Source organism: Glycine max, chromosome 4, assembly GCF_000004515.6.
Source record: "Glycine max cultivar Williams 82 chromosome 4, Glycine_max_v4.0, whole genome shotgun sequence".
Classification (NCBI taxonomy): domain Eukaryota; kingdom Viridiplantae; phylum Streptophyta; class Magnoliopsida; order Fabales; family Fabaceae; genus Glycine; species Glycine max.
In genome coordinates this window covers 51,045,336-51,068,461 of record NC_016091.4, presented here as the reverse complement: position 1 = coordinate 51,068,461, position 23,126 = coordinate 51,045,336, and the positions used below count along the sequence as shown (strand labels likewise).

The window sequence follows — 23,126 nt, the reverse complement described above, 5'->3', positions numbered from 1 at the left end:
CACTATTCTATCCTTATTCAATAACAGAAAAATTTAATGTAATCAAAAGAAGAAAATTGTTTATGCTTTTTATCGAACATGTAGCATACAGTAAAGTTGATTACAAATGACAAGGGAAACATTGTTATGGTTGGACTTCATGAGACATCATTCCTCATGTATCATAACAATAATAAAGTCAACACCAACCCATGCACTCGTTCAATATATCTCCATGCACAATAGTTCATCAATTTCTAATTCCTTAGACAATTGAGATCAAATTCCACCACTAAACCCCTAATCCCTTAGGAGATGTTAGTAGAAGAATTTGCATTAATCATAAGCATATAAGGAGGTCATTAGATGTATACTCATTCCTAGGTCTGAATTCAATGACAATTCCACTTCAGTTCAAGAGCTAAAATAGTTTTCCAACCACAAATCAACTTAACACATATCATTGGTGATCAAGCCATAGAGTAACTAAAGCATGGAAGTAGAAAAACAATATATTAAATGAAGATAGAGTTAGGGTTTACAAGCAATACATGAGTGGGTCTCACTAGATCTAAGCCCAAACAACTCTAGATTTAGCTACTCCTAGCCATTAAGTTGCAGAAATTCCATGGAGAAATGAAGAATTGAAGAGAGGAGTCACGAGAGAGCTTTATAGGTCACCATCATAGTTATTACAGAGCAAAAAGGTTTGGGAATTATGTAGAACGAAAAAGTGCAAAGCACCAGCACGAAAATCCCTTAAATAGGGTACAACATGGGCCAAATTAAGTCATCACATGCAAACTGACGGTTAAGCGCAGGGAACGTAGCGCTTAAGCGCCATATGCTTTTCCTCTCCACTAAACTTTTGCTTGTGGCACTTAAGTGCCAACAATTTCAGGGTTAAGCATCATTTGCTTATCCACAACCAGATGCTAGAATATTGACCTTTCCTTCATGCTCCTTCATCCATCATCACTTCATTATGATCACGAAATCCAAATTTAACCTAAATTAGCATAAACTTGATTAAAAACAACTAACCTAAGAAAATTGTATTTATTTACAACTGGACTATCAAAATAGCAATTAAATAGTCTAAGAATTGGATTATAAGTATAAGTGTCTTCAAAATAATCATTTAAATGAAATTAAAAATGCAATTATCAGAAGAGAACTTAGTTTAACGCTTCGTTTTTTCGTAGAATTGTTCTTGTTCTTTCAAAGTTTCAATCTGTATTTATAAACTACAATGGAAGAACAAAATATTGATTGGCAATGCAAGTTTGATATAACTTATTAAAATATAAGAAAGGAACGTTATGCCATAATGTAAAACCAAAAGAAAAAAAGATGAATGATAGAAGTTTATACTTGGAGAGACATATTTCACAGCTTGCATTTCCTTTTGATTGTACCATAATACCATCCATAAGAAAAAGCATAATAGATGACCATCAAAATTGATAACCATGACATGTTGGCATGTAAAAAAGGTGAAAGACAAAATATATATTTTTGAATATAATAGACATGTATTACTAATATAAAATTTTTTAGACCATTAATCAAATAAAAACCATCTTCATAACTGAATTTATATCACCATCCAGTAAAAAAGAATCAGTTTGTGATGAGATGCCGCACATAGATTATTTAATTTATTCATGTTGTAAAATAGATATTTATTCATATTTCTTTAATTTATGATTTGACTCGTGTTCTATTTTTTCTTTCTAGTGCTTCTCATACCGAGTTTCCATTCCCTATTTGAGTTGGACCCATTGTTTACCTCTACTTTACATTTCCCTCTTAGCATACATAAATAATAATGTAGTATTAATTGATTTGGAAAACGGTAATGTAAAGGATAGAACCGAATATGAAATATCCACCTCTACCTTGGAAACCAAGCATTTGTGTGTATTCCTTTACCAGGCTAGAGTTAAGTGGAAGCAGATATTAAGAAACAGCAAGGGCAAGCGTAGGATCAGTTTGTGTTTGTGCCATCTCAAAGCCTCGATCTCCGCCATCAGTGCCATTTCCTCCTAAGCTCTGTTTCTCCTCTCTTACTTCTTTTTGTTATTACTTATTGAAATGATAATTTGTTTACAGTTTTATTTCCAATGGTTGGAGCTTAGCCAGTTTCCATATGTAACTGAGAGACTCAAACTGATGGATATCCTTCCCCAAGCCAGGAAAATGAAATAAAAAGGCTATATTCTTAAAAAGACTTTTAGAAATCCAGCATGAACATTCTAAAGTGAACCATGAAACTGTTTCAAAATTTGTTCTCTTACAGTGCCTTTGGTTGGTACCAAAATTCTCTTGATTGTAAAATCATGTCAGCCTTCACACTGTAATTTATTATCTTGTAATCCTCATGCCTATAAATTAAAAATTTGTTGGGTGAGTCTCTCACTCAAGCCATTCCAGAAAATTCTCTTTTATCTCTTATTTCACACATTTGTTTACATTGTTTTCATTGCTTTGACAAATGACATATAATATTATAATGTTACTTGGATGCTTGAATTAATCTATTAGACACGGCACTGCCTTTTTTTTTCTTTCTCTTCAAGCATGCATTGAGTGGTTGGATCCTACATTGGACCCCAAATCCTGCCATTAAGATCCAACTGTGTTCCTTTTTATTTTTGAATAGTAACTCAAAATTCCTGAATTGCATCACATACTTGATAGCCTCTTGTTGAATGCAATTCTTCAGCATGTTTTCAGAAAAGAGCAATTTCAATCTTCAAAAACCAGTTCAAGATGCCGCAGACTCAAAAATATCATGCAGCTTACTGAATGTGGAAGGTGGGATAGATGATGAAGCATGCGAATTAGTCAGTGGAGTGGAGCTTTCTCTTGTGGAGGGTGATGAAGATATCCGTGATTATCTGTTCAAGGCAGTCAAAAATGCAATGGAACCGGCCAATTGCTTCTTTCAGATGTTTTCGGGTTTGAGGATTCTTTCACTAGAGATATTGCATATCGGGTAGCTTGCAATGGTTACAAGTATGTTCCAACTCCATTCCTATTTATCAACAAAGTATTAAGATTCACAATGCAAATTGTATAATGGCTGTTTTGTCGTTATAATACCCTTGTCAGTGAAATTGCTTCTAAACAAATATGCAGCATTCTAGTTCCAGACTTATTTCGTGGATGTCCGTGGACAAAGGACCAGCCAGATGTGTTTGAACAGTGGATTGCTAGACAAAACCCAGAGAGGATAGCAGAAGACATTACCAGATGGACAAAATGGCTGGTTGATGAATTTATGGCTGTAGGAATTTCCAAGAAACTTGGCATTATTGGCTTCTGCTTTGGAGGTGGCCAAGTGTTAAAGGTGCTGGCCAAAGACCAAGGTGCTTGTTTTGGCACTGGAATCTCCTTTTGTGGTACAAGGATGGATCCCCTTGCTGCTTCTGATATAAAAGCTCCTGTCTTGTTCATTTTAGGGGACAATGACCCACTTTGCAAGGTAAGTGAAATTGAGAATGTTCAGAAAAAAATTCGTAGGGGCTCCAAAGTAGTGATATTCCCAGGTAGAGGTCACGGATTTGCCCACCGGCCTGATCTCCTGAACAAGCCTACGTTATTATGAGAGGCTGGCTATATGATCATTTGGTTGTATAAACTTATATGTATTGTGTTGTATATATACATCACTTCCGTCTTAACACGTCAATAGTGACCTGTCAACATTTTGAATACATTGTCGTTTCGGTCAAGGGAATTCCCATGTACTATCATAATTCTAGAGCCTTTACTTATGATGCATTATAGTTGAAATTAGGAGCATATGACTCAAAATGGTCTTTTGGGTCCATAGAAATAGGCTATTTTGGTTTGACAAGCTAAACATATGGAAGCTACATTGATCTTAAATTTTAGGTGATTGAACCCATTTAAGAGGATAAAGATCTTTCTAACACCTATTTTTTTCATTTACAATACTTGTTATGAGATCTGGCTTATGAGAAATTACATTCCTTACTTGGACCAACACAGCATAAGATTTTAAACCTGAAATTTATGAGGCTAATTAGTTTGAATACCATTAAAATCAGCCAACTGTTACATGTAGTTACTTTTGCGTTTAGTGTTTTTTTGTTCAGTAACATTTAGATTTCAAGTGAATGCCATTTAAGGTTGCTTCATTAAAGATACTTTTAGTTTAGGTCACTAGAAATTTAATTATTTTATAAAAATGATTTAACAAATATTTCTAATTAAATTAATCTGTAAATCTTTATAATTTGATTAAAACTTTAATTTGGTTATTATCATTTAATAAACGATTAACCAAGCCATTGTAATTTTAAAAATTTCCAATTAAATGCATATTATTAACCTATACATGACATGACAATTGCTTATAATTAGGTAGCCTTGACCAAAAGATACCCATTTCAAAGTATTATCTACTCCTTGACATCGTCAAGGCAACTTACCTTGAAAAATGATGATGTTTATTTACTTTTCAACCAATTAGAAATCATCATAAATATAAATATGATTTTAATTTAATTATTATAAAATTCAACAAATTTATCTCAAATGATAATAATGTTCTCAGTGAATTATAATCTGTCATTAAATTTATTAATATCTTACATTAATTATTAATACATCTCGTTGAATAATTTGATTTAACCAATTAAACTGATTGAATCATTGCCTGAAAATTGTCAGTTAACTCACCAATCCGATTTTAGAATATACTTAAATCGGATTCAAAGTAGAGCGAATACAAAATCGCAACTGAAGAAAGGTTCCTTGGCTTTTCCAATCCTTCTCAACATAAACATTGCGTAAGATCACAGGAGATCAAAAGCGTAAAAGCTTGGGAATAAAATATACGTCATGTTCATTTACGAAATTATGGTAGTGCAACATTTTGAAGAGCAATAATGCTGTATGGAACCATCAACAATCAAAAGAAAATTCTGATTCACCACTGTCCAGGAACCAGGAACCAGGATCCGTTGTAGCTTCTACTCAGAATCCGGCACATTCTGGAAACAAAAGCAAGAAATACGTTAATTATGTTCCAATCCAATTCTTTAAATACATATTTTGCCAGCAAAACTAACAAACTGGTGCCCAACCTCTTGGCCGGGGAATCTCCGATTACATGCAAGAACACACTCAACTATTTTATTTCACTGGCCGTATGCCAACGCAATTTATGTTCCTATTAATTACCATCACAAAAGATAATTCCATTCCTCTTCCATTTAAACGCAAAGACACCCTTTCAACTTAATGAAAGTTCCAGGTACACCCTTCCAATACAGAGAAATTCCTACATACCTTGAAAATACTATACTTACCAATCAAATAATCCAAAAACAAACAGATGGCACTGAACACGATTACATGCAATTGGACTAAAATTTATAATATATATGATAAGAACTGCTGAGAGTAATATGCTAAGTATATAAGAATATCTTCTCAAAGAAAGATAGCAGTTAAATACTTAAACTTCCTAAATCATCCTAACTTGTAGCAATTTAGTTTTTCAATCAATATTTAATCAAATAATAGACATTTTCAGCTGCCATGCCATACAAAAATTAAAAAACAACCATGCTTTTACCCATTAGGTAGCGTTGGCTATATAGATCAAATGATGCCACAGTGTTTTATTATAAATTATGTTCATACACAAACGATTGACCTCAATCCTTAATAATGTGGCTTATAGTTTTTCTTAATCTCCCTTCACATCCGGCATTATATCTACTACTTTGGTTTCTACTGGTCTTCATACATGCTGAAAACACTTAAGGTGAGATTCTACCATTATTTGTACAATAGGTGCTACCACAACATTCTCTCCAATGTATTCATTCCTACTCCTATCTTGTCTAGTATGCCCACTTATCCCACACAACATTCTTTTCTTTATCATGTTGAGTTTATTATCTTAAAAAAACTTAGTTTCGTACAATATCATAAGTTTATAGCTGTAGAGTAAAATGTGCTCTTAAACTTGAGTGATACCTTTTTTGTTACAAATGACACTCAAGGAAATTTTCCATTTTATTCAACCTGCTTGAATCATGTGATTTATATTCCATTTTATTTAATATGCCATTTACATTCCCTTTTATTTAGGTCATCTTGTATGATGGATCCAAGATACTTCAATTGCATGAGTGGTAATGCTGATGCATGTCTTCAATTGGTTCGCCTCTTACTAAACTTACATTTCACACACACTGTCTGATTTCTACTTAAACGAGAGTCATGTGCTTCCAGAACCTGTCTCCATATCTCTAAGTGCTCGAGTATTTCCTCTCAACCCTTCAACTAGGACATATCATTTGCAAAAGTGAGCATCACTGCATCAAGGCACTAGTTCTTGGATATACATATACTCAGTCTCACATCCAATATCAAGGTATAAAGATAGTAGCTCAATGTTGACCCTCGAAAGGGATGACAATGTTATTATACGAGTGTGTCATAAATTTCAAATATCCAAGTTCTAAAGGCTAATGAGCCAATTTAGACTACTTCACTTCCACATGTAAAACACACAAACAACCTGTTTCTTTGATCACAACAACCTTGCCTACAAACTTTCTCCCATCGTAAATTTATTCTCTCATTTTTACCATTATCAATTTCATATTCATAGTTATCAATCCTGATAGCAACACATAGCAGCTAACCAATAAAAACCACCCTTTTACTTCCCCTTAACCAGTGCACTGGTTAGCATTTGCCATAGATAAAAAGAACAAACATTTGTGAGCAGTTACGTGTAAACAAACACTAAGATCTGATGGGTGAGCGAAGACCAAAGGAAGAACACAGACCTATAAGCAATGGGTCAATGGCTGGGTACACGGGTGGGCCAGAAACAGATGCCGACTAGTAGAGGGGTGGGTCATTGGGTCAGATAACAGAGTTCAAAACAGAAGTAGCATTTTTCCTGAATGATTGGGGAACAGTTTCAAATCCAATGATGTTTCTAAAGCAAAAGACTCACTAGAAATCGTGAGACTATCAACAACAAAAAATGAGAACTCATAAGTCAAGTTTTTTTTTTTATTTTTTTATTTGCAAATGTTAGTTGTTAGAATGTTAGTTTTGTTAGTAGGAGGGATCAAACCCGCGACCTTCCCCTCCTTCCCTTCTCCATTAATCATCCAGCCCATCTTATATCTCCCTCAAAAAGTCAAGGGTAAATGTAGATTTTCAACCCTTGTTCACAACAGTGCCTGCGACAGCTACATTTTTCTGTTATAGTGGCCACAATTTTGAGTGTGATAGTCGCGACCTTAACCAAGATGCAAATCATAATAGTCATGCAATATAGCATTTTTGGGCTGCTCCACGCCCTTATTTTAGATTGACTACTATGATGCAAATGAGAACCTATAGCTATCACCTGCTGCAGTATGACTCGATGAAATGGCACTATATCACTGCCATTGTCCATGATTTATAGCTTTGTTCCATTTCCAGTATGTTAAATCTTGACACTAACTCTGCCAACTAATAGCTTTTGACATATGACATATGCTTTAGACAATCATGCCAAATGATTATATGATAAGAACCTTAGGAGAACCACACCATAGGCATATGCTAACCATTGGAGAGCCCAAAGCCTTAAAAATGCCACAATCCCATACTTCCAATGTGGGACTAAAGTCCCATACCTTGCAATTGGATCCTAGCGTTATACTCCCTCTGTTCCTGAATATAAGACTTTGTTTTGAAATTTCCTTGTCCCTTTTTATAAGACTCTTTTCTAATTGTCCCTTGCATCAATTATTTTTTGACCAAAATACCCTTAATTATTTTAGTCCAACAATAATAAATGTTTGTCTCTTTCTCTCTCTTATGAGGATTGGAGAATTAACGAGTTCAGTTTTAAAATTAAAACTCCACTACTATTATTTTCTCTCCATACATTAATTATTTAAGGATAGTTTTGAATATATATATATATATATATATATATATATATATATATATTACAATTAAAAAAATTAATGTTAATTACTAAATTAACCAACTTTCTTAATATGTGTGAATTAGTTAAAAATGTCTTATAATTAGGGATGGAGGGAGTATATAAACAAGAAAATAAAAGATAAATCCTACCTGAGTAGCAGTTTCAGAGACCTTAGGTAGGGGTAAATTTGTTGGAGGTCCATCAAACAGACGAGAACATTCTGCATATGCAGATCCAATTCCAACTCCAGCGCCAAAAGCAATAGATGCCCATCGAGTAACAGGACTCCCTAGTTGTCATTCAATGCAATGCAAAAGTAGCCCATTATATTCAGGGGTAGGGAGGGCGTAAAGGCATATAATACTTACAGGATGATTTTATTGTATAATAAAAGATATAATAAACACCAATCTAAACCACCAACATATATAAATAACTAAGCCTTGCATTTTATAATATAAACAGAATCAGTAGCTTAAATTGATTATAAATACCAAATTTTCAAATGAAGATTAGACTATTAATGACAAGGCTAATCATGACACTCACCCAACAAATTGGCTTATATCTCATAGACTCATAAATGTATGCTCAGTGAACTTTGCAAAAATAGGTGATAATCATTGAACACATACTTAGAAAATTGAACAGTAATCCTCGGCTTAAATGCCTTCACGGGGTAATTCAAGTGGCTGCACACTAACCATATATTCTTTTTTTCAAACTGACATTGGCCTTCAGTGCAACCATAACTGGCTTAGAGGCAGACAGGCAGTACTATGCAACAGCATAAGTTCAATTTAGCAAGACAAATAAGAGTTTCAAAATTTATTTTCTCAATGCACGCAAAAAGATATACTAAAAGGAAAAAAAATGCACAGGATTGCAGAAAATTTAGTTAAACAGTTTTCATCCAAATCTGCATGTGCAAAACCATGGTAAAGCATTAAAGTTATCAAGCAATATTATCATCATACTAAAATTAAGAGAAAAAGGCTTAAATATGTTATTCATTCATGCAAATATAGTATCTTTTGTTTTTTAGCCCCTGTAAAAAAAATTGGTTTTTGATCCTTGCAATGTTCATCATAACTTTTTTTAAGTCCTTGTCATCACAGCAGAATAAAAACAGAAACCACTATATTTTGCAGGGATGTAATGGCATGGACGAAAAACAAAAACCACAATATTTTTTGGGACAGAGACCAAAAATTGTTATATTTTGCAAGAACGTAGATACAAAATTGCTATATTTGCAGGCACATGAAACATGTTGCTATGGCAAGTTCATGGCAGGAACCAAAACAAGTGGCAACGGACATTACAACAATCAAAAACCATGAAAAAGAACATTGAAAGGACCAAAAATATCACTATATTTGTAGGGACCTTGAAAACATTTAAGCCAAAAAAATGCTATTTTGTAGAAGCTCCATTAATATGCTAGTTGATAGAGTATGATAGACTATGTAAACAAAACATTGATACTGAGTGGTTTGCACCTCAAAGTTTGCAACTAATCAAGTGAAGTATAATTCTAACAAAAGAAGTATAGGTTTAGGGTTAGGGAAGAAGGAAACAAGAGAAAGATGTCAAACAATAATACTAGTGAATATTTTCTTGATAGGATGTAATGTATACATTACCCTTACGTAATACTCCTATTTATACTAATAATTAGATAAATACTAGTAGCACTAGCACAATCCCAGGTCAACTAAGGAAGAGACCAAGTAATCAAATAAAATAAAATAAGGAAACAAAATCAAGAAATATAAGGAGTCATTTGGTTTGAAAAAAAAATGTTTCCTGTTTTCAAAAGTTTGTATAGGAAATAGTAAAAACACCTTTTTTTGTTTTCTATTTTTATTTTCCATTTTCACTTTTTCCTATACAAAGTAAAAACAGAAAACATTTCTCAAACCAAACAAAGCCAAAAAAATCAGTAAACAACTCTAAAGTTGCTAGCTCAATTAGGTGACTAACTGATTTTGCAACATACTCAAAAGATATTCGAAGATAATCTAAAGATATAATAAATATATTCCAATACTGTCCCACAAGCCAAGGCCTAAGACAAATAAGTGAAATAACACACACAATCCATCATAACCAAAAGCTATCACCTAAAAGAGGAGCAACTTGGTCCAAGGGCAGCCAGCATAAAGAAGAAAAATAAGAGCAAACTATTTATTGCCCAACCCAGAATTTACTGATGTTCACACAAAAATTAGACTCGGCTAAAAACCAAAACAGAACACACCAAAACATCAATGATCTCGTCAGAATCTCCTCTGGTCAAGCCAGAGGTCATTGCCCTAGGACATTATGATAGGCGTTTTAAATATTTATTTTTGTATTAGGCAAACTATTATGAGTTTACAAGTCGAGCCTGAGCATATTATGTTCCCTAAAAGTTTGTTCCTTGAGCATTTGGACGGAGAACATGAAGAAAACAGAAGAAGATGATGAGAAAACATCTCTTTATTCTGTTTTCTGGTTTTCAAAATAATGAGAAATTGATTACTGAATAATGTGAGAATGGAATCAAATACAATAGCGAGGAATTTGGGAGACTCATTCTCATCTAGGATTAACATAATAGGCAAGACCGAGTATCTAATAAAAATATCTGTTGCGAATTCATATGTAGGAAACAAGAAAAGGATGTAGGATTTTCTTCAGCACAGAAGCACCACATACTCTTTTTTACATTTATTTAAGACGAAAAAGCCAAAACTAAAACAAAGAGTAACAAAAAATACTAGAGAAAGAAAGTACTGACTAAAAAATAGGAGACCGCCAAATGCACCGGCAGATGCGGAGTAGACGAAGCGACGGACGGTGAGATCAATGCAGGCGTCCCATTTGGCATCGATGTCATATTGTTTGGGAATCATTTCCTTCTTCTCAGCCATTGAACTTGAACCACCTCTTCTGCGTATACTTCTACTTTTTTACCTTTTGATTTGATTCTGGGTTTTCTTCTTCCCCCTTCCCCCAGCCCCTGCTTGTTCTGAAAGTGTATATATGCTTTCAGACTCGGGTGGGTTGCCTTTTGTTTTCTTATCTTGGTATCCTTCAGGGAGCCACTATTCTCAACTCCCTTTCTGCTATTCTCACCCAACAACTTTTTGGAACTTTTCCTGTTCTAAAAATACCCTTTTCACGAAAATGCGATTCCTTTGTATAATAATCACAACAGAATTGTATTCTAACATGTGAACAGTGCTCGTATAAGGATTGGTGTGAGCTGCAGTGTTGATTAGTTGGTGCAAATATGGACTGTTTCTTTTTCTAACACACAAGACAAAATTTGTAATGATGAAGTGATGCATGAATAGTACCCTCATTTAAATTGGTGCAATCTAAACTGCTTATTTATTCAATGCAATCTGGACCGTTTCTTTTTCTGGCGCACAAGGCAAAGCTTGTCTGACACATGAACAATTATACCTTATTTCTTGTGTTATTTTATTCACTTAAGAACAGGCTCAAGATAAATGTCAAATATTTCATGCATACAACATGGAATAATAATAAGTCCCTACATACGACAAAAAAAAAATACCAAGTACGTAAAATTAAAATCATATATATATATATATATATATATATATATATATATATATATATATATATATATATATATATATATATAAAATCATCTGCCTCCACGACTAATGGTCCTCTTTCTCTGTCTCAGCTCCTGAGAGATGCAACTAGATGTCACACCTTGTTGTTAAACCTTCAATGTCAGTTGCAGGATATCATAATTGTCTGTGTGCCCTTGGGTATCACCCTCAGGTGCAACACATGCTCCAAGTTTGCAATAACAATTTTAAGTGAGGGAGGATGTATATTAAAACTATGCGTCTTGATTAATCTAAAAACGAGTAATAATGGTCTATAATGGAGCACTTATAAGGTGATCCATGCAAGTAATGACCGTCAAAATCTAAAGTGGACCACCATCATAAATGGTTCATTATGCACCATTGTTTATCACCTTTGGATTAATGTAATGCGCATAATGTTAACGTACACTCTCTACACCATTCATGTTCTTCTTCTTCCCCTCTTTGCATCGCTTGCTATGCCTCCACCTTTTTCGGTGACGCCTTTATCACCGAAGATGCGTCCACCACCTCCGGCAATGACCATACCATACATCCCCCTTCTCTATTGTGCCTCCACCAACGATCTCGCCGCAACAACACCTTTGGTAGTCACTGCTCTCTCACACAATCAATTTTCGACCTTCAATCTTTGCAATAAACATGTCCAAATCTAAAATAAATAAATACGAAAACCATTAAACTTCAAAATACAACAGCCAAATCCAAAAGGCCACAAAATTCATCAAAAAAATAGTCAAACTATCTAATTTGTCCCACTTGTCTCCTCTGTGTGATCCACCCTCTCAGCGCATTTTAGAAATAACTCGTTAGTGATGCCCGACGAGATGTCTCCGACATTCTCGAGGGAGGAGAGGTGGTCGTCTCAGCCACAATGGATCCAGTAGGATACATGGGAGTTCATGATGATACGTGCAGAGTTGGAAATAGACTTTACTACGTCGTAGCAAAACAAGACGCTCTGGGAAATGGTGAGTTTGAAGATGAAAGGGAGAGGGTGTAGGAGAAGCCCCAAACAGTTAACATCATTAGTTTTTGGTTCACCATGGTCGAGGGAGGGTTTTTGAGACGATGGAAGTGGAGGGTGCACCACCGATGCCATAAATCATCTCCAACAACTTCAAAATGATTAGCGACAGGATTACATAGGGGAAGAACAATCTAGTGTGACAAATGCAAGATATACCTATTAAAATGAAATAGTCCAAATGCCACACATTTTAATATTTTCTCTTCAAATTTTTTTGGCACTCTTATTTTGTTTCTCTTTTTCTCCTCATCTTAGTATCCTTTTGAAGACTTGAAGTGAATGGACTGCTAAAAAAAATAATTACCTAAGTATTGAGAATACTGTAGCAATTATTATTGTTAGAATAAAATTGTCAAAAGTTAACAAAGCTAAAAAAATTACATCGGCAATATTACAAAATAGATCGAATGAATCAATTATTTATATATGATTCCATTTGAGTTTGCAAGGTAATTTGGATCCTTTGCATCTCGTCTTAGAATTCACTAATAATATAGGAAACTCGTTTAATATTAGGACATCCCTTGCATGCATTTTTTTACTACAGAATTCCAGCTTCTTCTATGTGCTTCTTGTCTTGTAAACATAAGATTTGGAAAAGAACCAGAAGACAGATAACTCCACTGCACTGAGAGCAGCTAGAAGGGCATAGAAATAATCAAGATGCGCACGATTGAGATTACTAGAAAACCAGCTATGACGATTATCTTTACCCGTGACATTTTCAATAGCAGAGATGAGAAAGCCACTCAGAAAGCTCCCGACCCCAAAAATACTTAGATAGAGAGAAAGACCCACACTTCTTAATTCCTGTGGGACTTGATCATAGAAAAACTCTTGCAGACCCACCATTGCAAAGACATCAGCAATTCCAAACAAGGCATATTGAGGAACTAACCACCAGATGCTCATTGGAATTGTCACATTAGGCATGTCAATTAGCCCACAGTCACGAGCCACTTTGAGTCTTTTCATCTCCACAAAAGCTGCAATTACCATAGAAATTGCAGAAAGAAGCATTCCAGTTCCAATTCTCTGCAGCATTGTGATGCCAGAGGGTTTGCCAGTAAAAGCTCTAGCTACGGGAACAATAATGCGGTCATAGATAGGAATAAAAAGAACAATGGAGAGGCTGATAATGGATTGAAGAGAAGCAGGGGGTACATAAAACCCAGGCAAAATTTCCCTGTCCATCGTAACACCTTGTTTTGTAAAGAAAGTAGAAGACTGAGCAAACACAATAGCAAAAATTAAACATGTAGCCCATATTGGAACAAGCCTGAGGACTGCCTTTGCTTCTTCAACTTCAGCAGCACTACAAACTTCCCCCTCTTCCTTTGAACCGTTTGATGCAATTAATGCTTTGTTCAGGAAACTGCCATATTTGAGAGTCATGTGCAAGCCAAAGTTATTGCATAATAAAATCAGTTGTGCCTCACTATATAAATCTAGTAATCCACAATTTGACATTCTCATACGTAGTAATTATGGCAAAAAAATTGCTCCATAAGGAGAAAGTAGTATTGTCCCAAAAAATAACGATGACAATAATTCCCAGATTATCAATAATGACATATATTGAGGAAATGATTCATTTGTAAACAGAAAGCATAAATAACTGGGATCCGATCCACTAAAATGCGGGTGTAATTTAGAGAATAAATTTATATGGTAAAGATAAACATACTTTTTGTATAAGTGCAAACCTTAATTCCTAGTAAGCATTACAGCACTAATATTGTTATTTGGTTATGGCAAAAGTTGTTAGTAAAATTGATGACAACACTGAAAATATAAATGGACAATCACTTCAATTCAAAGTTGCCCTAATGACTGAGTATGAGAATGAAATCTAGTTAAAATATTTGTTCCTTGCTTGAACAATGCTAAGCTAATTTCCACTTCACAAGTTGAAGGATATTTTAGTGTTTCTTATTATCAGCTTCTATAAAGACAATCAATATGGTGTTGATTGTTTACCTAAATTGATCAGAACCATGGCAAGGCAGAGTGCCACAAGCTTCCTCTTCAGAAGTGACAGCTGAAGGGGTAATTCGCCAATTGTTCACTGCAACAATAAACACCCTACCAATCCTCAAAAAAGGGCCTCGTTCCTCCCTCCGAATGCTAAACCGGTAAGTCCAAGTTCCAATTAAGAAAATAACCAATGCAGTTAGCATTGCAATGCAAGGGATTCCAAATCCAAGAACCCAACCGACATTATCCTGGACATAGTTCAAGATGAAAAGAGTCACAAAAAGACCAGCACTGAAGGCAAAATACCACCAATTGAAAAAGGAGCTTCTGGCCTTGCATTCCTCAGGATCGTTCACATCAAACTGATCAGCTCCAAAAGCCTGAACACAAGGCTTATGTCCACCTTGTGCAAGTGCAACGAGATATAGAGAAAAGAAGAAGAATATTAATTGGGGACGAGCAACTTCGCCGTCCGAGGTTGTCACAGGAAGTATAGTCGAAAACGTCAGCAGGCTCAGTCCCTGCAATTCATCCCAATCTAATGTTAGCCACCCAAGATGAGGGAACAATAAAAGTTCAAATCAAACAACTTGCTTATTTTATTTTGAATGTGTTTGGCAAGCCACTGTAACTAACAAGTTGCTAATTAAGAAGTTATAAGGTTGACTTGGTGTGGTTGAAGGAAGAAGGAGAGAGAGGCCCCGCAGTGGGTTCGAATCTCGTTTACTAACAAACATTAACTCTACTAATTTTTGTTCTTTGTTTTTCATTGTACATTTATTAACTAGCTTATTAGTTAGCATCATTAGACAGTTTCAATTGAAACATCAAGCTAATAAATGAGATTGGGGAGTTTAGAATACCAGAACATAAATAAGGGAAGCTAAAACGATGGTGCGGTAACGACCAAGAAAAGAATCAGCAAGAAAAGCGCCGAGAAGAGGAAGTAATGACGCTGTTCCAGACCAGAGGTTGACGTTCTCTGCTGCCGTTACCGTGGATTGACCAAGTGGCCCCGTCAAATAATTTATCAGGTTCGAGTTGATTCCATAGTAAGCAAATCTCTCAGCCACTTCCACAGCTAGATATAGTCATATAGATATAGAAATAGAAATAAATTAAAACACAATAAGAAAATAAAACGCCAACCAAAAAAAAAAAAAAACACTGAATATATATTACTTATAATGAAGGCAGCAGCTTTCCAACCACCAGAGGTAGATCGTAGGACGGGGAGGCCCTTGAAGTTGACGACGCCGTATAGCGTCTCCGATAGCAGCGGAGTTTCAGCTTCAGAATCGCCGCAGAGGTCGTCAATGGCCATCTTCAATAGTCAATACGACTTCGCCAAAAATAAGGAATATTGAAGTGTAGAGAATTGGATGATGGTATAAAGCCAAAAATATTATATAAAGAGTAATATCATATATCAATCTATATTAAACTAAAAGGCAGAACAATGAATGGGAGCTGAAAAAAGAGGTTTGGTTACTCAGAAAGTCAATATTAATTGATTTTTTAAAAACTTAAGTTTGTATAATATAAATTTAAAATTAGAATCTAAAAAATTAAAACTGATTTTATTAAACTAAAAATTAATTTTAATTTTATTTTTTTTCCAAAAATTCAAAACTTACAATCACTTTCGATAAGGCGTTAATTTTATGGATTAGGATACTCAGATCTTGGTAACGAAGAATTTATCACTCCAGATTCACATATACGTAAAACAGCCAACTCTTAGTTTTAATATATATTTTTTTCTTGTGCCTAGCAGAACCCTTTTAATTTTTAATTAAATTAAAACGATGAAAAAGAATATCTCCAACTTTTTGTGAATTGATGTGAAAAAAAAAAAAAAAGTAGTGGTGTCACTCTCCTCACCTATAAATTTCATTCTGCGAAGAAAAAATTGAAAGCACCGGTAGCCAGTTGCCACCAACCATCCTCACTTACTCACAGATCTACCTGCGTAGATAACCATATTACCCACTGCTCCACAAATTCCATTCTATGTGAAGAAGGGAGCACCAGTAGCCAGTTGCCACCTACCATCCTTACTCACTTTCTATAAATAAATAATCACATTACCACTCCTCACATTCCGCGCTCTCTACCTGACCTCACAAGGTACGACTATTCTCTCATTTCTTTCCCCTTCCGTTCACAATTCTGATCCAGAACTTATAACTCTTTTCACATCTCCGTTTGGTTTAGGATTGAGTGTTGGATCTAGTCATCTAGATTTAAAAAAAAAATGAAGATCATTGAGAAAATTCGCGCAGCTTCTGCTGATCCAAACAGGGTGGTGTTCTCATTTGAGTTCTTCCCCCCCAAGACTGAGGATGGTGTGGACAATCTGTTTGAGAGGATGGACCGCATGGTGGCTCACAACCCCTCTTTTTGCGACATCACTTGGGGCGCTGGAGGGACAACGGCTGATCTTACATTGGAAATTGCCAACAAGATGCAGAACATTGTCTGTGTGGAGACCATGATGCACCTCACCTGCACCAACATGCCTGTCGAAAAGATTGACCATGCTCTCCACACCATCAAATCCAATGGCCTCCAAAATGTGCTTGCACTTCGTGGTGATCCGCCTCATGGTCAGGACAAATTCGTCCAGGTCGAAGGCGGCTTTGCCTGCGCACGCGACTTGGTACTGCTTCCTTTCTCTTCCATTTTTTCTCATATTTATATCTTCAATTCATTCTATTTTTGCCTAGTTCAGCTGGGATCTGTATAGTACCATATCACCCTCACTCATGCTTTATTTTACCCATTCACCTCTGAGCTAGTCTATAATTTCTGGACTCCATTTATTTTGTGGAGATCGACAGAGAGGAATTTGGTGAATTTATTTTGGTTCAATTACTCATTCGATCACACATGCACTCTTAATTCCATTTTGTTTCATTTTTTTGAACCAAACAAACTTTCAAACATGTAGATAACATTTTCCACTTAGTTATGGAACATTGTGCTGCATTCTTAGTGATGATAAAACTTTAAGCTTATGGATGCTAACTGTTGATCTTGATCCTGTTAGTTGGGCCACTTGTCTGGTCTTGAGTCTTGATTATATGGATGCTTATGTTTTTGTAGGTGCAACATATCAGAGCTAAATATGGTGACTACTTTGGCATTACAATCGCTGGTTATCCAGGTTTCTTGCTTTTGTTATCATTATTTTTAACTTCGTTATCACTTTCTGCAGAGTGCTTTTCTGCTCCTTTTTCCACCATCATTTTCTCTTACAGTCCATTTTCTTTCTCTTCAGAGGCACATCCAGATGTTATAGAAAGTGATGGGTTGGCTACACCGGAGGGTTATCGAAATGATCTTGCTTACTTGAAGAGCAAGGTCTTGTCATCCAATTAGAATCCACCCATTTTATGTGTTTTTTTTATCAGTTCTAGAACATAATTTGAGGGAATTCTTTTAATCTGTGACTTGCTTGCTTAAACAAGAAGGAAAAAGTATTAATGAGAATTGCTGCATTTTTTTGATAAACATGGCTATCCTTCTTCTAAATGTAAACGAAAAGTAAACAGTGAGGGGTGGGCAGTGGAGAAGGAATTTGTTGTTCATCTTTCTGCCTGTTTTTCAGGCCTCCTTTTCTGAGTTTCTGTTCTTTTCATAGGTTGATGCTGGAGCAGATCTGATTGTCACCCAATTATTTTATGATACGGATATATTCCTCAAATTTGTGAACGACTGTCGCCAAATTGGAATAACGTGTCCTATTGTACCTGGAATTATGCCCATTAATAATTACAAGGGCTTTATCCGCATGACTGGATTTTGCAAAACAAAGGTAAGAAAAAATTGTGTAGATCTAGTATTAAATATTCTGAATGTTTAATGATCTCAAGGACCTTGGGGGAGGGTGGTTCTCAAAGGAAGCATTAAAGGTCACTTGAATGTTAAATATAGATATCTCTTTATACATGTATACTGTAAGAAAAAATCAGTTGTGACCTTTGGAACATGAGAATAATAAAAATTAGACTTCAAGAAGTGTATAGAAATTACATTGTTAGGATAAAAGTTACTTGGAATTAGATAGATAGTTAACTACTAGAGTATTAACCCAACATGCATTGATGTCTGTTATGCATTCTGGTCTTGCCTAAACTATCAATTATGAGGTTTAGGAAAATGCTGGAAGAGTGGAGGAGCTATTCTCTAATCCCTATTTATAAGAGCAAGGGAGACATACAAAATTGTGTAAATTATAGGGGAATAAAGTTAATGAGTCATATATGAAGTTATGGGGAAGGTTAATTTAGTGGAGATTAAGAAGAGAATCACATTACTAAAAACCTAATTAGTTTTATGCTTGTGAGGTCAATAATAAAAGCAATATACTTGCTATGACATTTAATGGAACTGAATGTTAGGTGGTAAAAATCTATCTGGAGAATAAACTTAGTCTATCAGGGAGAAGAATGATGCATGGATGAGTGAACATATCATATTTCTGAGATATGTCATATGCGTTTACTTTTTAGTTTTTACCAATTTGTTATATTTGTCCAGTGTCATTGGCTCTAATGCAATGCTTTATTTTCAATAACAATCTAGATACCAGCTGACATTATGGCTGCTTTAGAGCCTATCAAGGACAATGAAGAAGCTGTCAAGGCTTATGGAATTCACCTGGGAACTGAAATGTGCAAAAAGATTTTAGCTCATGGAATTAAGACATTGCATCTTTATACACTAAATATGGAGAAATCTGCATTGGCAATACTAATGGTGGTCTCCTATTGCATGTGATGTGCATATTTTTAATGTTATTTTTGAAAGACTTCACTTAATTGAAAGCTGATATTAATGTTATTGCTGGCAGAACCTTGGCCTAATTGAAGAGTCCAAAGTTTCTAGGTCCTTACCTTGGAGACGCCCTGCAAATGTTTTCCGTGTTAAAGAAGATGTCCGTCCAATCTTTTGGTATGTTACCTTTGCAATTGCTATGTCTTGTTCCAAAATATAAGAAGGGAGTTTCTGTCTGAAAGATTTCTTACTTTCTTTATGCAACTATCATAGGGCAAATCGACCAAAAAGCTACATATCAAGGACCATAGGATGGGATCAATACCCACATGGGCGTTGGGGTGATTCCTGTAATCCATCATATGGTGCATTATCTGATTATCAGGTGCACATGGTTATTTAGTGATTTTAATTTGTGTAATTGGTAAACAAGACAGAAGAATGAAACACTAAATTGAAGCTTTTAGAAATTGGTAAGTCTTGTAATTTTCTGGTCCTATAATTGATAGTTTCTTCCTTGCAGTTCATGCGGCCACGTGCACGGGACAAGAAGCTTGTTGAAGAATGGGCAGTTCCCTTGAAAAGCGTTGAAGATATATATGAGGTGGTGTTACTGAACTTGCAACATTGCTAGAGTACTCTTACTAACACTCCAACATCATCTAAATTTATGCCTTTTGTTACATATCAGAGGTTTAGACTGTATTGCCTTGGAAAGTTGAGAAGCAATCCTTGGTCAGAACTTGATGGTCTTCAGCCTGAGACAAAGATCATAAATGAGCAGCTGGAGAAGATTAACACAAAGGGCTTCCTCACCATCAATAGCCAGCCAGCTGTCAATGGGGAAAAGTCAGATTCTCCTACTGTAGGTGGGTGTAAAAGAAGTTAATTTTTATCTATGCATGATATTTTCTGGATGTAGGTTTAGAGCATTCTAGTTTGTACTAGCTATAGATTGATGACTAACTTTCTGATACAAGTTAGATGGTTGAATATTTCTAAAGGTTTCTATTTTGGAATGAGGTAGAAGCAGGGGCTTAGTAGTCATAGGCTCATAGCGGGGTGGAACCACATACAGCCACAGTTATTTGTTGTCTTGAACAACGGCGGTCAAGTGTATGCCATGATATAGGAGGCTTTCTCCCTTCTGTCCTGATCCTGACTTACGCATATTGTTAAGATATCCCACATTGGTTAGGAATATGATCAGAATTCCCATTACAACAAGACTCTGGTAATCATCTGCTTTTTAACTATGTTAGGTTACCTGCAGATGTCCAGTTCTGGGATTGAGGTGTGTCTGTTACTCTGTTAAGATGTCTAGCTAAGAATATGGCCAAAATATTCCCTATAAGGCTTTCACAATCCTCTTCCTTTGAGCTAACTTTTAGGGTTGAGTTTGGTTTGATCCATTTCTAATACATATCTTAATAAGGGTGAATATTCATTCCCTTCCCAAAATCTAGATTTTTATAATTTTTACTATTTCTATCATTTACTTACAACTCTTGTTAAAGAGGTTACTTACAGTTAGATTGATTACACTTTGACATGGTCTTCCAGTAGGGTATCTTTGGTTTGAAATATTTTCACCAATGAAAAGTAGGTATGTTAACCTTAGCACTGGCTGTCTGATTTGGGCTTTGTCTTTAATTACCTGAATATTGAAGCATGTGACTGGATTAAATAAGGAATTCTATAGAATCAAATCTGAATCCAAAGCATTGAATCCAGCCTTTTTAATTTCGTTATTTGTCTCTGTAGTTCCGTTTTAATTTCCTACCAATTTCCTTTTCCATGTTTCTTGTTGGTTTCTGCATGTTGGTCTGCTGAATCTGATGTTGTGCTAATGGATAACATGTTAATAAGGTGCCCCAATTTGGCATACAACCACAAGTGGGCTATTTTAGTTCTGTTTTATTTCCAATTTCTTTTTCCTTGTTTTTTGTTGGTAAAAATTACATTATGCCAAATGTGATACATATCCTTTTGAACCTGTACATATCATTGATCTGGTGTTTTACAGATCAATTCAAATTGATGATTGCATATGCTACTTTTAAGCTGATTAGGAAAGATATTATTCTTAACTTACTGAACTTCTGGTGGCCAGATGACGGGAAGGCTTTTTTTTAAAAGAAATTGTTGGATCAGTATTGAGTGAGATGCGTGGCTGTACCACTTTATATTAACTATACTTTCTCGTAAAACAAAAAATGAAGATTGAAAAATACTCAAAAGAGGGATACAGAACATTAAGATTTTCCTGATGAGAATGTCCAGTGCATTTTATGACTGAGGGTATTGATATCTTGTCCATATTGGTTGGTGGATATGAGATACACTAAATCATTTATTTTTGTTTGAAATTTGGCCTAGGCTGGGGTGGACCTGGTGGGTATGTTTATCAGAAGGCATATGTAGAGTTCTTCTGCTCTAAGGAAAAGCTGGATGCACTTGTTGATAAATGCAAGGATCGAACATCTTTAACTTATATGGCTGTGAATAAAGATGGGAGCTGGAAATCTAATGTGGGTCAAACTGACGTTAATGCTGTGACATGGGGTGTCTTCCCAGCTAAGGAGATAATTCAACCAACCATTGTAGATCCTGTCAGCTTCAATGTATGGAAGGATGAGGCATTTGAAATTTGGTCAAGAGGATGGGCAAGCTTGTACCCTGAGGATGAGGCATCCAGGAAATTGGTTGAAGAGGTTGGTTTCTAAATCTATGGTCCTGTAAAATCTTGCACACTGCCTTATAAAAGGAAATACTGTGTATTTGATGGCAATGCTGTATTTTTGTTTTCTGCTAGAGATGCTAGAGTTTTGAGAATTCTTTCTATTTGTGTCACAGGTTGGGGGCAGTCACTTCTTGGTTAGTTTGGTCGACAATGATTACATCAATGGTGATCTTTTTGCCGTCTTTGCAGATTTCTGACATGAGCTTATTATTTATTAGTACTTTAGCTATGTCACTTCTGTTGGTTGTCATGTTCTTTTCCTTTCTTTTGTTTTCTTCTCAGTATGATGATTCATATTACACATGGTTCTAAGTTGAAGTGCCAAATTATTTTTCTGGGCTATGTCCCTAACGTCTTTATATTTTCATTCTTCAAAGTCGCATGGGTAACCTGTACGTTGACATAAGGACAAGTTACTCCTTCCTCTGAATTGGATGTTTCTTAATATATATAATGAGTGAACTGTGAAAGCAGAATATTGAAGTCTTGTGCCTTGTATTTTGCTTTTATTTCTTTATCACCAGTTTCTTTTTCTCTGAGAACCTTATCCTATATTGACATTTGAGAAAAAAAAATCATGTATATTGCAATTGCTACTAATTGCTACCCTCGCTTTAGCAACTGTGGTTGGCTTCGTCTATTAGAAAAATTTAATAATCCAATGTGAAAACACTAGGGTATTTGGGTTGACATTTGAAATTGAACTTACCAAGTGGAGAAAAATTACACTTGTATTTTCGTCTAAAATTTTTCGTAGAGAATGCTTCATGAAGGACTAAGTTTGTTAGCAAGTTAACAACTATGAAAAGGATGAATCTGTTCACACGATGATAACCTTAAGAATTAATTTGTATAATCCAAAATAAAGAAAGTTAAGTATTCATAATTATTGAAATATTATTCATCTTGGATTTTTTTTTACAAAACTCATTAGTAATATAGTTATAATTAAAATTATTTAAAATAATAATGACATGGACAATTAAT

General features: G+C 35.2%; 3 protein-coding genes and 1 pseudogene across 3 annotated transcripts; 2 read left to right on the top strand and 2 right to left on the bottom strand.

Moving 5' to 3' along the window:
• Positions 1–2,708: 2,708 nt before the first annotated feature.
• On the top strand, positions 2,709–3,624 carry LOC100797974 (carboxymethylenebutenolidase homolog; annotated as a pseudogene).
• Positions 3,625–4,639: 1,015 nt separating this feature from the next.
• Positions 4,640–11,007, bottom strand: LOC100783683 (uncharacterized). Its single transcript, NM_001362373.1, has 3 exons — positions 10,755–11,007; positions 8,119–8,258; positions 4,640–5,006 (listed from the first exon to the last, which is right to left on the bottom strand). Exons 1-3 carry the CDS (start codon positions 10,885–10,887, stop codon positions 4,986–4,988), a joined length of 294 nt encoding a protein of 97 aa, NP_001349302.1. The 5' UTR covers positions 10,888–11,007; the 3' UTR covers positions 4,640–4,985.
• Positions 11,008–12,946: 1,939 nt separating this feature from the next.
• Positions 12,947–16,099, bottom strand: LOC100782611 (protein NRT1/ PTR FAMILY 5.10). The gene is made up of 4 exons (XM_003523431.5): positions 15,797–16,099; positions 15,478–15,695; positions 14,618–15,135; positions 12,947–14,012 (listed from the first exon to the last, which is right to left on the bottom strand). Exons 1-4 carry the CDS (start codon positions 15,936–15,938, stop codon positions 13,199–13,201), a joined length of 1,692 nt encoding a protein of 563 aa, XP_003523479.1. The 5' UTR covers positions 15,939–16,099; the 3' UTR covers positions 12,947–13,198.
• Positions 15,812–22,622, top strand: LOC100782073 (methylenetetrahydrofolate reductase 2). The gene is made up of 12 exons (XM_003523430.5): positions 15,812–16,744; positions 16,832–17,276; positions 17,723–17,783; positions 17,898–17,980; positions 18,261–18,434; positions 19,205–19,378; positions 19,473–19,573; positions 19,670–19,781; positions 19,920–20,000; positions 20,088–20,265; positions 21,776–22,110; positions 22,253–22,622. Exons 2-12 carry the CDS (start codon positions 16,872–16,874, stop codon positions 22,334–22,336), a joined length of 1,788 nt encoding a protein of 595 aa, XP_003523478.1. The 5' UTR covers positions 15,812–16,744; positions 16,832–16,871; the 3' UTR covers positions 22,337–22,622.
• The last annotated feature ends 504 nt before the right edge of the window (positions 22,623–23,126 follow it).

Coding starts and splice junctions, on each gene's coding strand:
- LOC100782073 (XM_003523430.5), top strand. CDS start 16,872: ATGAAGATCATTGAGAAAATTCGCGCAGCTTCTGCTGATCCAAACAGG. Junction 19,574..19,669: donor GATGTCCGTCCAATCTTTTG/GTATGTTACCTT, acceptor CAACTATCATAG/GGCAAATCGACCAAAAAGCT. Junction 19,782..19,919: donor GTGCATTATCTGATTATCAG/GTGCACATGGTT, acceptor TCTTCCTTGCAG/TTCATGCGGCCACGTGCACG.
- LOC100783683 (NM_001362373.1), bottom strand. CDS start 10,887: ATGGCTGAGAAGAAGGAAATGATTCCCAAACAATATGACATCGATGCC. Junction 8,259..10,754: donor TGGCGGTCTCCTATTTTTTA/GTCAGTACTTTC, acceptor AATGACAACTAG/GGAGTCCTGTTACTCGATGG. Junction 5,007..8,118: donor TCTCTGAAACTGCTACTCAG/GTAGGATTTATC, acceptor TTTTGTTTCCAG/AATGTGCCGGATTCTGAGTA.
- LOC100782611 (XM_003523431.5), bottom strand. CDS start 15,938: ATGGCCATTGACGACCTCTGCGGCGATTCTGAAGCTGAAACTCCGCTG. Junction 15,696..15,796: donor AGCTGCTGCCTTCATTATAA/GTAATATATATT, acceptor GACTATATCTAG/CTGTGGAAGTGGCTGAGAGA. Junction 14,013..14,617: donor CATGGTTCTGATCAATTTAG/GTAAACAATCAA, acceptor CAAATATGGCAG/TTTCCTGAACAAAGCATTAA.